Genomic DNA, 13,585 nt, shown 5'->3' on the forward strand with positions numbered 1-13,585 from the left:
TTAAAGGGCAGGTTCAGATAAGACAAGCTATTTGTAGGAAATCTAAGACTAAATTATTAGTGATGCGACCTGGATGTAAAAAAAAAAAAAATCTCAAAGTTTACAGCGTTACAAGAGATGCACACGCAGCACGCGACGCCCCCGTCTGCTATCCCGGGCCAACCAACAGGCTTTGGCTTCTGTGCCCTGACCAGCTGCTGCTCTCGGCAAGAGCCAAAACGCCGTCTTGAATCGAGGCCAGGATATTAGCATCCAGCCTGAGCAAGTTCAAGTTCCCAGAAAGCTCTTGCGCAGTCACGAGAGAGTTCTGCTCGTGACAGAGTCCTGCCCCTTCCCCTGCCAGCTCCCGCGCCGCCCACACGTACATGCACAGTACGCATCAGAGGGAACCGCGGCCTCAGTCATCCGCCGCCGCTGGAACGAAACACGCATTCCTGAGCAGCAGCAGCAGCTGAGGGTCACAGATCATTCCACAGCAGGAGGAGGAGGAGGAGGAGGAGGGAAAGCTAGATTTTAGGAAGATGAAATAATAAACAAAAACGTCCCGGAGGGTTTGTGTGGCTGCAGCACACTAAAATAGCGTACAAAGGGTACTTCAGAAGAGTTCTGGTCACGTGCTCTAACAGCCAGTTACTAGCCTAGATCATGTACAAAACGCCCTACTTCAGAAATAACTGCAAAGTTTGTTTTCTCCTCTTGGAGCTGCGTATGTGGGGAGTGCATTTGGGGGGGGGGGGGGGAGAGGGGGCATTTGTGTTGTTTTGCTTTAAACCAAAGATTTTGGGCGCATGCCATTTCTAATGGTGCATAGGAGTCGTAAGATGGGAACCGCCCTCAGTTTGCTATCTTCTGAATATACAGATATAGGTAGGTAAGTAATCTAGGATGACTTTTTTTTTTTTCCTTTAAGGAAAAGAACTACGCCATGTCGAAAAAATTGCAGAAGATGATGAATTAAGTCTGGAGACCCTCAATCTTTGCAGAGGTAAGCCTGTGAAACAGCGCTTAACCGTTAGACCTAACATAAACGGTAACGGAATTTACAGCATTGTTTCACTAGCTTGAATCCAACCAGTTTGAACGCTTGAAAATACATTCCCGTCCATCGGATGTTCGGAAACATCCCATGAGATGAAAGTTCTCTAACAGGACATACAACTTACGTCAAGACCTCTCACGCCTCTTTGCAAGACTGCCAGGGCTTCAGGTCACTCACCATTTCTTCGCGTGAATCTGTGTCTCACGTACACACCCCACACGCAGTCGCGCCGCTCACGGCAGTCGCGCCGCTCACGGCAGTCGCGTGAGTGTTCACGTGTGTGTTCAACTCGCCTTGCAGAGAGCAATCGCTAGAAGGACCAAATGCTTCTCCAGTTTAGTCCGTTGTGAAATACACCTACCATTTCTATTTCATTCATGATCTTTAACACATTTGGAATAAGCAACAGCGGATGTAATGCCTGATGCAAGGACTTCAGCGAAACTAACTGGATGCCTAAAGAAGTACAAATATTAAGAGCAATGAAGAACAGGACGACAGTTTTGCCGTTACCGGCTTGGACCTTAGCACTAGCAGCTCAGCACACAGCAACCAGTCACTTCCACGGAAGGAGATGTGTGAGCTCCGCAAGAGGACAGCGGCCCCTTGGCCGTCCTCTTCTTCCTACCCCAGATACGTCATCTTAAGACACCCAGATTATCTTAATCAATAAAGCAACTCATAGATAAAGCACAAATTAAGAAGGAGACGCATTTCATAAAGCCTCTTAGCAGTTTTCAGCAAGCACAACTTTAATGCCAAGGACAGCACCTAACTTGTGGAAACTCACCTTGGTTATCAACAGTTAAAAGACCGTTGAAAGAGAACCCCCGAAAGGGACAGGTCAGCACCTTCATCTCCTGTAGCTGTCATTTTATATACACCAGTAGAACTGAATATGAAGAGTTAACAAGGCAAACACTTTTCCGAAGTGTTTCGCAGGGGTGGGATGGGGTGTCAATGAATGAATCCTTGTTGCATAAACAAAGATTCCTTTAACATAGGAAGTCTCAAGGAACTGCCCCATTACATACTGTACTCTTAATACTCTATAGGAGCAATCAAGTTCTGCAGATAAATCAAAATACTTCAAGACTAGACAGCCAAAGCAAAAAAAACCCCAAACTGTACAAACAGAGACAACAAATAATTGCACCGTAAGTACCGCGCAGTCCCACAGCTCAACGCAGCCCATTTTTCTTCCTGTTGGGAATCTCACATGTGATGTACAGCTCAACCAGAGCTTTAACTTGATTAGATCTAAAAATGCAGAGCGGTTGCACGTGATCGATACCAGCAGTTATGGCACAGAACGAGGGGGAAAAAAACCAGCTAGAAATATTATTCTAGGATATTATTAGACAACTTAGAGAAAGCACGTATTTAAATGGTATCCCCCAAAGTGACTTCCGCAAACGCTTCAGCTCTCAGGGTTGTGATTTGGTATTCCGAGGCAGGGGGAGAGCGAAGCGCGGCTCTGACACGACTGCCGTAATCCCATTAGCGCAGCTGCCATATTACTGCTGCCGTCCGTCCATCCAGGGTTTAGCAGCCCCTAGCCTAGTTTGTTCAGCCAATCATCAGAAGAACATCAGGACGTCAAGCACTTAATCATAATACATTGAAATTTTGATCAGAAGAGAAGTAATTTTTGCTAATTGAAAGATTTTTCACCTCAATGCATTCTCAGGTCTGAAGATGCGCAGCACTGCACTTCTAACCCATTTTCTGTACAGTACCACCCCGACACTCTTAGCGAGGAAGGCCCAGCTTTCAGCTCTAAAGCTTTCCGACAGAAGATTTGTCAGATTGTTTCAGCCGGCCGCCCGCTCGCGTTGCTCTAAGAAAATCTGTGCATCAGCAACGGATTCTGAACACAGCTTGTTTTCCCCACCCAAGTTCATAAACCTCCGCAGGGTAACGACAGCAACTTCTAGCTCCCCCCCCCCATCCCTTTTACTTAAACATTTCTATTTTTTGAAAAACGTAAAGAAAGAGTACAGAATACGGCTATATCTTGAAGTCTACCTCCTGCTAGATACGACAGTTGTTTCCAAGTTCCCAGCTCACTCACCACCCCGGTAAGGCCAACCGGGCACTTCAGAAAGAAGGATAAGAGAGGAAGAAAGGACAGCCATCAGAACAGAACCCACCGCGTTTAGTCAAGTATTTTCCCCACTCCGTTAGTCAGTTCGTTATTGACAGTTAACTAGGAGACTTCTAAAGCCCATTTACTGTTTGCAAACGTCGAAGAGGTCTCTCTCGACACAAACACGCACCAGCGGGAGGAGAGGAGGCCCAGCGAAGTTCTCTGATCACCAGCAAAGCGTATTTACCCCTCAAGGAGCGTATTCTCAGTGACCGCAGCTCGAGACTGACGCCTGAGCGTAAGCTCCGGTGCCAAAATTACTTCTCCGCTGCTGTAACACCAGCCTTTTCACTTATCACATCACGCTCAGCGATATATTACAGTGTAGCGTGATAACGACACGGTACGCCGACCCAGTCGGGCGGAGCTGTTCCAGTTCCTCGGAGGAAGACGGCCCGAAGAGGCTCACCTAGCCCGGCCATCGCCGCGGCGCTCACCGAGGCACCGATACCAGCGGCTCCACACAGCCCTCACCGGGACACGGGCGGCTGCGGGGAGTACCTGCCTCAGGGTTTCCGAGGCAACGTCACCCAGCAAGTCACCTTAATATCAAGCCCAAAATCCCGTACGAAGAAAACCTCACAAGAAATACCTCATCATAAAACCGAGATACAGACACAGCACCTTCACCGTGGCCGTTTCGGCGTTTCACAAAGATCCAACAACCTCGGGAGGCAACAAAGCTACAGGCGTTAAGAGCAACAAGTTGTGTTTCCACGACACATACGTAGCGATCAGTATGCAGCACCGAAAGGCTCACGAAGTTTGCGATGCGGTTTTGGGGGGGATTTTTTGTTTGTTCGTTTCCAGGCTTTTTTTACTTACTGACTGGTAAGAAGCACTATTCCTCCAGTATTTAACAGCCAAGTTAAGAAGCAAATCCTCCTGGACACGGGGCATGCTATTTCCAGAGCAGGCTGCGGTACCTGTTCCCACTCCCATCCCAGCGCACCCCGATCAGAGGAAGCGGCCGCGGCCTCGCCGCAGGGCGGGCGGCCCCACAAAACAGCAGGCAGCCCCACAGCCTAGAAGGTTCCATGCTCCCCCCCCTGCCCCTGAGCCCAGCCAGCCCCTGGGGCATCCCCAACGCCTGCCCGAAGAAAAACTTAACACCAACAGCCAAGAGTCAGCCTTCGGTAACACTGTCGTGGGCAAGTCTTGTAAGGGAGGGAACACCTCAGGAAAAAAAAAAAACAACAAAACAAAATAAACCAAACAATAAAAAAACCCTGCCGAAACTACAGAGAACACCCCCAAAAAACCCCAAACAAACAAACAAACCCCCAAGTCTCTCCCAAACACTCTCTCTTTTCATAGGATATATACATATAAATTAGGAGGCACGCAGAGAAACTTCATACCAACCACAGAGCATCGGAAACAGAAATACAGTAGATCTAACACCGACACAGAAACCGGTAACAAGTTACAATCCTTAGTTCAACCCCTGCTTCTCAAGCACTTATATTAAAAATAAAACAAACCACTACCTCCGCGATCGCCCTCAGAGCAGCCAGCCGGGAGCAGCCTCTCCCCTCAGCAGCCAGGAAGGCGGCAGCCCCTGCTGAAGCAAGAAGCTTTCTGCCGCTTCTGGTACCTTCCACCCGACAGCTGGGTGAGGTGCCAGGGCGAGTTACGGGACCTTTGTGTGATGGGCCCGCTTCCCAATTAGCCCCAGCTGGGCGGTAATTGCCGCTTAAGCAGGCTCCTGGGCTGGAGGAGGCTGTCACACAGCCATCCCCCCAGCTCTGCTGGCAGCTGTGAGGGGGGGGTCAGGCCAGGCCGGCCGAAAGGTCATGAAAAACTGAGGAGACGAAGGAAATCCTTTCCCCGGGCTTTTAGAAGGGACACGATGCCCCTCACAGTCCGTTATCCTCCCGCACGGTCACTAGCTAGTTTCCCTCTGCACCTCTGAAGACCCAAGCCGGCTGCACGCACGCACCTGCAAGCCAGAGAGAACGATCTTTATTTTCAATATATCGGTTTTCGGTGGAGCAGAGTGAGGCTCGGCGGTCCCCGAGGGCTGCCCGCCCGCCCACAGCCGGCCCTCCCTGAGCCCATCACCCTCCAGGGACGCCTTCCCCCCAAAAAAACCCCCCTCTCCGTCTGCGTTCCGGCAGCACCCCGGTTGGATTTCAATGGGTTTGCCTTCCAGGTAGCTCAGCGGCAGACGGTCTCCTGCTGGGTTTATTTTTGGGGGTGGCCCAGCCCCGGCAGGCCGAGGAAGCGCTGTCCCTTTGGTAGATATAAAATCACCAACTTCTGCTTTTATACACTCGGGGAGTAAGTCACCGTATTTGAACGACACCTTGCCTGTTTTCCTTCCCACCTGGTTTAGGTACTCCGACATCAGGCATACATCAGGGCACCTGACAGCATTTGCTAAATTAGCTTAGCCTGGGAACAGGTTTAATGCCCACTGACAGACAATGCTCTGCGACTCCCTTTACTTTTTCCCTTCCTTTTTTTTGCTTTTCCACGCTCTTTTCTACAAACCAAGAAAAGACCCGATTGGAACATGAATGGGTTTAGAAACTTTCAGCCTCCCCCTCCGCAGCAGGCTAAAAACCCTACCTCGAGCTAAAGTGGTTTTCGTGGCAGCGGTAAACCTTCGCACGCGTTTTCTGCATCCATCGGGACAATTCACCGTAGTTCCCGCATTTTAGAATCTCACGTGCGATCGAAAGGGTCTGCGAATTTCCAAGATTTCAGGGCGCTCCTTTGACCAAATGCAACCAACCCACGGTCACGGGGGCTCGCGGGCGCTACGTTTCAGTTACTGCAGGTCACGGAAAGGGGACCGAAAACCCAGGACTGGCTGTAATTTTGCATATACCACATTTTTATTAGGGGGAATTTTTGCTACTTTTTTAAAAAGCTCCAGCGCCTCCGTTGCGTGCCTCGAGATTGTTTAGAGTATTCGGGTGACTGAAACACAAATACTGAGCTGAGCTGTTAAGCAGCGGACTAACCTTCCAGCTGAGGTTGCATTTGCTTTTAGAAAGTACCCCTTTTAGGCTTTCTCTACACCAAACGTCAGCTTTACACAGCACCAGCAATCGGTTCGGTTGTTCCGCCCAGCCATCCTCCCCGGTACGTGCTCCGCGTGCGATCCATCGCAACGCACCTCTTCCTACCGCGATCATTTGTGATTCCCTCGCTGAATGCTGCAGAAAGCAAGCATTTTAAAAGAGCTCGCCTCCCGTGTCTATACACTCTTCTCCGCCGGGGACGAGATAATCTTCGTGCAGTCCAGCCCCACGCCAAGGCCCAGCCCCCAGGAGAACTTTGCCGGGGTAAGGACCTGGAGCCGGAGCTGCACCTTTAATCTCTGCTGGCAAACCCCCTTCGCCTTTGGCTGGGAAGCAAGCCCTCCAAAATTACCGTTTCCCTTTTCTTGATTACGGGCCTAAAAATAATTGGCAGCGTGGCAGAAGTATGTTTGTTATCCTACAGTGCGTTATCATCTATTGTGATTCGGTTTCTAATTATACGATCACGTAAGCGGGTTTTTTTTCCAGAGCCCAATTCCGTGTAAAGGACAGACACAGAAGGGGACAGAGTTAAGATTGCACAGTCCTTAATTCTATTAGTTTGTAACTACCGAATGCTTGATTTTGCAACCTAAATAACACCGTAGCATAGTAATTTTTATATATAATCTAGAGACATGTAGTCATTTACGCACTAACTGTAATTACTTTTTCCTACAGTAGCCTACATCTATTATGCAACAGGTTCACTATGCATTACGTTTCATCATTTCACATCAGTGCGAAGACATTTTCGAGGACCCTTGTCCCTTTGATACGGCATACGTGGTTCACTGAAATAGGAAAGTTCGTTTTGATAGATGTTCTCTTTACTCGGCGCTGTGACGCCTAAGCACTACGCCGATTTTCAAGTCGTTCTACTCTTGAACAAATTACTTCTAATCCTTCACAGTAGCGGAAGGTAAAATTAAAAATAAGCTCGAATCAAATTAAAGTTCGAAGAAACCTCGAAAACGGGGAATTCAAAGCAATCTGATTTTTGAAATTATGCCACTAGAATCCATGCCAGCAAAGAGGTGAAGGCAAACGACACGCTGCCCAAAGCGAAGCTACTGCGAGGGTGGGCTGGGAGGGGCATCAGCCTAAACCACCCGGGGAAGAGAAGCTTCAAATATCCTCAAATCCCACCGACCCTCGGTAGGGGACAAAGAGCATCCTGCGGTAGGAAAAGCCTGGGGAACGGGATAAAGAGCGGCAGGCTAGGAAAGGCAGCACCAAAGCACACCAGTAGTATATGAACAGGCAGTAGTACGAGCGGGCCAGAAGATGACCTCTAACGCCGCAGTGGCGTACAAGTTTTTAGGAGGGTTTGTTTTCTCCCCCTTTTACAGGAGAAAAGCGGAAAAGGGTAAGAGACAAAATCCAGTAGAGTTACGGGGGGAAACTCGGAAAGGAAAGGAAAAGGGAAAGGGAAAGGGAAAGGGAAGGGAAAGGGAAAGGGAAAGGGAAAGGGAAAGGGAAAGGGAAAGGGAAAGGGAAAGGGAAAGGGAAAGGGAAAGGGAAAGGGAAAGGGAAAGGGAAAGGGAAAGGGAAAGGGAAAGGGAAAGGGAAAGGGAAAGGGAAAGGGAAAGGGAAAGGGAAAGGGAAAGGGAAAGGGAAAGGGTTCCTGCCGTCCCACACACCAATTGAAGTGTTCCCTGCAACAGATATTTGTCAAGCCCTAGGTGGAGACCTCATGCCGATTAGACCACATCTGTTAGGAGTTTGTGTCATCTGACAGGCTGAAAAACCGGGTAATTTGAGCACAGCGATGAATCGCTATTGCACCCAAGAGTCACGGTCGGCGCAATGTGTACGAGGCCAAACATGCTTCTTAGTTCCAGCGATCTCAACTGCTCGTGGTGACTTTGGCTCTCCTGGTAAGGAGGTATCGCGTAAAGCTGAAGGTCTCATATTCCACTCTCTGAAGCACTCAGGTGCTCTCGTGGACTGGCAATACAGGACAATTTTACCACGGACACGTCCCCGGAGAAACAGAACGACAGGAGCTCTGTTCTGCATCTTCCCACGCCCACACCAGCACCCTTCTTCCGATCGCCATGGTGGGTGTCCCCTCTCCAGTTTCGGTTCTCACTCCAAGCCGTGAGTCTGGCACCCCAGAATCCTTCACGTCCTTTTGGACATGCTTGGATTTCCAAATACGTCCAACCATATTTCGGGGGGGGAAAAAAAAAAAAAGAGCTTGAAGAGGAAAAGGAGGACTTGCAGTTCCAGGCATCATTTTACAGACAGGTCTTTTACCAACAGAGAATTGTACGGAATAAAGGCATTTCAGGGGGACCAATAATGGCACGCCATCAGGAAAATTACCGTGTGACTGCCGTACGTTGCTCAATGATACGCGACTTTGACGGAGATCAGTTAAATCACAGTAAAAGACGCTCCTGCACGCTTTCTTTTCCTATCAGATAATGGGTTAAGACGACCGATTCGTTCATGCACGCTCAGAGGCGCGGCAGGACAGCAGTACCTAAGTGCCGTGGCAGATAACACTGAGCGGGACACTTGCAACAGGAGAATCGGTTCTCAGACAAGGACCTCGGGACAGTCCGAGGGTTAGTGACGTAGCACTGCTTTGACTTTCGAGTGCAGCGAAGTCGCTAGATATAATTCAGCCCTCCGAAGCATCTACAACGTCAGTGAGAGGATATTCCGTCTCTCCTAGTAAAGGTGTTCTTTAGATTCTTCGCTAAATCATAAAACTGGTATTGTCTAATACAGCATTCACAAGTTTTAGTATTGCCGGCCTGTTTCTATTTAACCAGACATACACTCAGCTCAAGTCCAAAGCACGAAACGACCTTAATTTTATGTTGCCCCGTAAACATCACAATTATCACTCTACGTTTTTCCTGCTAATGGGTTAGGCAGCTTGCAATTTCAATGGATTAAACGTATTTCCTAGGGAACAGTTAGTAAGAGGGGGGTTTATCCCCGTTTCCTTTATTTTACCGACAGAAACACACTCACATAAAATCTCAACGCCAAATATAAACAGGATTCCTCTTTGACATCTTTTGGTTGTTCAAAGGGCCAGAACTGAACCCTAGTGCGATCTCTATCCTGCTGTACCTTCAGTCATTTCTTTCGTACGCTGAACAACTCCTAACCCGTCAGTCAGGTCCTAATACAGTTAACCTGAACCTGTTCCTCTGAAGCCAACTTGATTTTACAGCGTGGAGGGTCATCAGAAAGGGCAACGCCCCTCGCCGACACGCTTGCGGTGCCTCAGGAGGGCAGTCCGGGGTAGTAGACCCTGCTGCACACGTGGAGCTCGAGCATCCTAGCTTCCGCAGAGGCTGGAAGAAGGGACCAGCCGAACGGGCAACGGGAGACCCGCAGACGGGTTCATTTAATCACGGATCTGTGTCACAACATCAACCCGGCACCCCGGTCTTTCCCTTCGATACTATTTTTGTTGCTTTGTTTCTTCCACAGATGAAGTGTTCTGATGCAAGATGCTTTGGTTTGCAAATTTTATTAATACAGCTGTACTTTTTAATGCGAGGATAAGCGTTGAAATTTTCTTTTGACAAGAGGAGTACAGCCTTGACAACTAGAAGGAAAAAAAGTGGAAATAACTCATGTGACTACTCATGAGAGAAACAACATCCATCCTATTCCAAACACGGCCGTCTCCAACGGTGTAATTTACAATAGCTTGGCTTTTTGTTCGGGACATTCTTAAGCTTTACGTAACAAATTTCACCGGTAGCTGACTGCAGCACTCGACTCGGCAAGGCGTACTTTAAGCACAATGTCAATGGTACAACTGGGGTGTTTAAGGTAAAACACAGTTCGTGCTAAAACAGGTTCGCAGCTCACAGAGGCAAACGATGGCCTCAGTTCTGCAACCGCCCCCAAATACATATTTAACATAAAGGACAGATGCACAGATCTCTTAAATGAACCGAAAGGCATAGCAAAAACTCCACAAATACAGCTTCAGTTCTAACAGCGTCTTCAGTGGCTTCCGCCGTCGAGCTGAAAGGCGGGACTAGCCCGCCGGACCTCCGAGAGGCCCCAGCGTAGTGGGAATTTAGCACGTTGCCGATTTCAGCTTCCATTAAGGGCTATCGTGGTTAAGCGCGTTGCGATAACAAACCAGTCAGTACAATGGTTTCACGCGGCTGCGTTCGCTTCCCTTTTGTTTTGTACTCTCCCCAGCCTACTCTCCTTTCCCTCCTACGGATGCAAGGGATGCTTGGTAAAGCGGGAGGCTGGCAGTGATTTATAGAGCAATTGATTGACTTTAGCCACCGCTGCGTTCTTTACCTTGGTCTTGAGCGGCTCTGTGCATTTATTCACGGACTTTTAAACTCCTGTGATGGTCACCCGGTAAGCTGTACGTACGCTATCTTACCAAAGAGCAGCAAAAATTCAAATAAATACTAGACTCTACCACAGCCGTAGCTCAGAAACGTGTCTGATGAGCCATTTCTTTCTAAACGCAATTAAAAAGAATTCTAAATAGAGTGGACAAAGTGCACAGGGAGACAGTAAAACAACTGTAGTAGCCAATTTTTTTCACGGGCGATTTCCGCGTGCTAATTCAGGCCATTACATTGTCGTTTCATTCTCATGTAAAATGAATAACCCCGCGAGAAGTCAATTCAGAATGCTCCGCAGAACGCAGCGGTCTGGACGTGCCGGATCCTTCCCCAGCGGTGCACTCCGGCGCGGGGCGGGGGCTGCTCCGCTTTGCCCCTGGCTGCCCTATGACTTTCTCAATAAGGCAAACGGTCCCCGCATTTGGAACCGCCGAGCCGAAAGCAGCCCCTTGGGTCTAGCAGGGCTTCCCGTCCCTTCGCCTCCATCGGCGGCTCGTGGCAACCGCTGGTTATTAAGCACCATTAACGGTGATAAATGCAAATAAGCGGCAGCCTCCCGTTTCCCGCGCTGCTGAGGAGCGAGCTGAAGGTTTGGAAGAAGCAGAAGGGAGCTGTCACTGAGGGTCTCGGTCGCTGCTTGGAAGGATGCCGCCTACCTGGTTCCAGGAGTAAGTTATATGCAAACAAGAGCCAGGTTTCATGAGGATCCCCGGTGCCCGGGGTCTTCGTGGCCAGGCCTTGCCTTTACTACCTAGAACTTCTTCCCCCCCCCCCCCCCCCACCCCAATGCTCTTCATCTGTCCTGCTGGTACTGCCGACTGCGCCTCGTACGGATTGCCAATAAACCGGAGAGATCCCTGCTCATTTTTCTCCCTCCTAAAACCAAACTTAGCTACTAAAATCAGACATTTTTTTTCCTTCCCGTTTCCAAGCGGGGAAGGGAACGGCAAGTGCCAAAATACGTGGGGGTGAGGGAGGCGGCTGTTCTTGTGGCGCTTCCAGCCGGGGTCAGAAGCAAACCCACACAAAGGCCTTTTGGCTTAAGTTACCCAGCCCAAACTTCCAGCGGGTACGGGGGCTGACAAGCTTAGATACTCCTCCAAACTTTGAGATGCCTGTCCCGACTGCAGGCCCCTGAGATTTCCTCGTCAAGGGTACCGCCGGCTTCTCAGTGAAAATGAAAAAAACAAACAAACAAAAAAGGAGCAGGATGGGATTTATATTTGGATTTATGTTTGAGTACACACATGCGACGCTAATCTGATTACTCGCCGGGAATCCTCCTTTGCAACAGCTTTTTCTTTATTAATCTTACCGCAGGAACATCACAGCCTTAGCAGGAAAGAGCAAATTGAACGCAGCGGCCCCGCGTCCCGCCATTTCCGCCTCTCCCGTTTTCAGGGGACGCGAAGGGCTGGTGGCGTGAACCCCCCCGGGGACCCCAGCAGCTCGGCCGTGCCGCTCCTCGGCCGCGCCGACCCAGCCAGGTAGAGAGAACGTCAAACAGCCCCCGCGATCAACTTCACCGTTCCAAATGTAAATTAATGCAGCAGCCGCCGCAAGCCAGAGCTCTCTTCTTGCGAGGGGACAGGTGCAAGCGGAAAAGCGTCGCATACAGCAAGAGCGGGAGCGGCCGCTTGAAAACTGCTGCAGTACGTTAACCGAGGTTTTATTCGTGCCTTTCGGTGCGCCCTGCTACAGCGGCGATGCGCCGCAATCCGTACGGCGGTGCACCACCGTCGCTCGCAACCCCGCGAAGCGACACGCGCGCGTGTGCGCACACCCGTTCCTCTGTGCGTGTGACAGCACGGGCACACCTGCGCGGGTGCGCTGCCTGGAGGAATTTCGGGGGGGGGGGGGCTTTTTTTGTTATTTCACGGGTGGGGTGGTTTTTTTATTGAATGACGAGCAGAGAATAGAAAAGCGCCCACCCACCCACTCACCCACCCACCCACCCATCACTGCCGATGTACTTTCGGGCCCCTCCGGTGCCCATATTTCGCCCCCCCCCCCCCCCGCCCAGCGGGGCTCCGTCTCCCCCCTCCCCGCGGGCGGGAGGGGAAGCCTGCCGGTCAACCCCCCCCCCCTCCCCGCCCCGCAGCAGCCCCGCTGGCTGCCGGCCACCGAGTCCCGCCTGGCCCCGGCGAGAGCCGTTGCCCCTCGCCCCCCCGCACCTGCCGCCCGCCCAGGCGCGGCCCCACGCGGGGAGCGGACACGCGTGTCGCCGCCGCCGCGGCGCGCACCCACCTGGCGAAGGCGCGGCGGGCCGGCGGGGGGCGAGGGCCCGCCTCCCGGCGCGGGGGGCGCGGGGGAAGCCATCTTCTAGCCCCGCGGCTCCTTCCCGCCGGCGCCCGCCTCTCCTCAGCCCCGCGGCCGGCGGCGCCCCGCGGCCGCCACCATGCCGGGGCCCGCGGCCCGGCACCCGCCCCGGCCGCGGGGGACGAGCAGGGGGGGGGTGGTGGTGGTGGTGGGTGACCTTCCCGGGACGACCGGCGGCGGTGCCGGTGCCCGGGCTCCGCTGCAGCGCGGCCGCACGCCCGGCCCCTGCGCGGGTGGGTGTGCGAGCGTGTGCGGGGGGAGCCGGTGCGGGGCAGCGCGGCGGGGTGCCCGCAGGCGGCGGCGGCGGCGGCCGGGCTCCCGATGAGATCATGGACAGCTCCGCGGCTGCCGGCGAGCGGGCGGCGCCGGCTGGGGGGGGGGGGGGGGGGATTGGGGAGGGGGGAGGAAGGATCCGCCTCGTCCTCGCACACCCAGCCCCCTCACACACCCCCGGGCACGCAGGCACACCCCGCCTGGCATAGCCCCCGGGCACGCACCACACACCCCCACCCCACCCCACCGCACACGCTCCTTCACATCTCTGCCCGCAACCCTCCCGCACCCCCCCCTAAACACACCCACCCACCCCCATGGCACACGCTCCTTCACATCTGCCCGCAACCCTCCCGCACCCACTCCACACGCACCCCACCCCCCCCACAGCCAGCCCAGGGGTGCAGGGGCAGCCACAGCC

At 52.2% G+C, this 13,585-nt stretch overlaps 1 protein-coding gene across 1 annotated transcript in view; it reads right to left on the bottom strand.

The window, feature by feature from the left end:
• The window catches only part of ANK2 (ankyrin 2), a 393,899-nt gene extending 381,005 nt beyond the window's left edge, over positions 1-12,894 (bottom strand). Inside the window, exon 1 of the mRNA XM_076337350.1 lies at positions 12,820-12,894. Within this exon, the coding sequence (XP_076193465.1) occupies positions 12,820-12,891 (72 nt within the window). The 5' untranslated portion in view covers positions 12,892-12,894. The remainder of the gene's footprint in view (positions 1-12,819) is intronic.
• Between the last annotated feature and the right edge of the window lie 691 nt (positions 12,895-13,585).

Source organism: Aptenodytes patagonicus, chromosome 4 (genome assembly GCF_965638725.1).
Source record: "Aptenodytes patagonicus chromosome 4, bAptPat1.pri.cur, whole genome shotgun sequence".
NCBI lineage: Eukaryota > Metazoa > Chordata > Aves > Sphenisciformes > Spheniscidae > Aptenodytes > Aptenodytes patagonicus.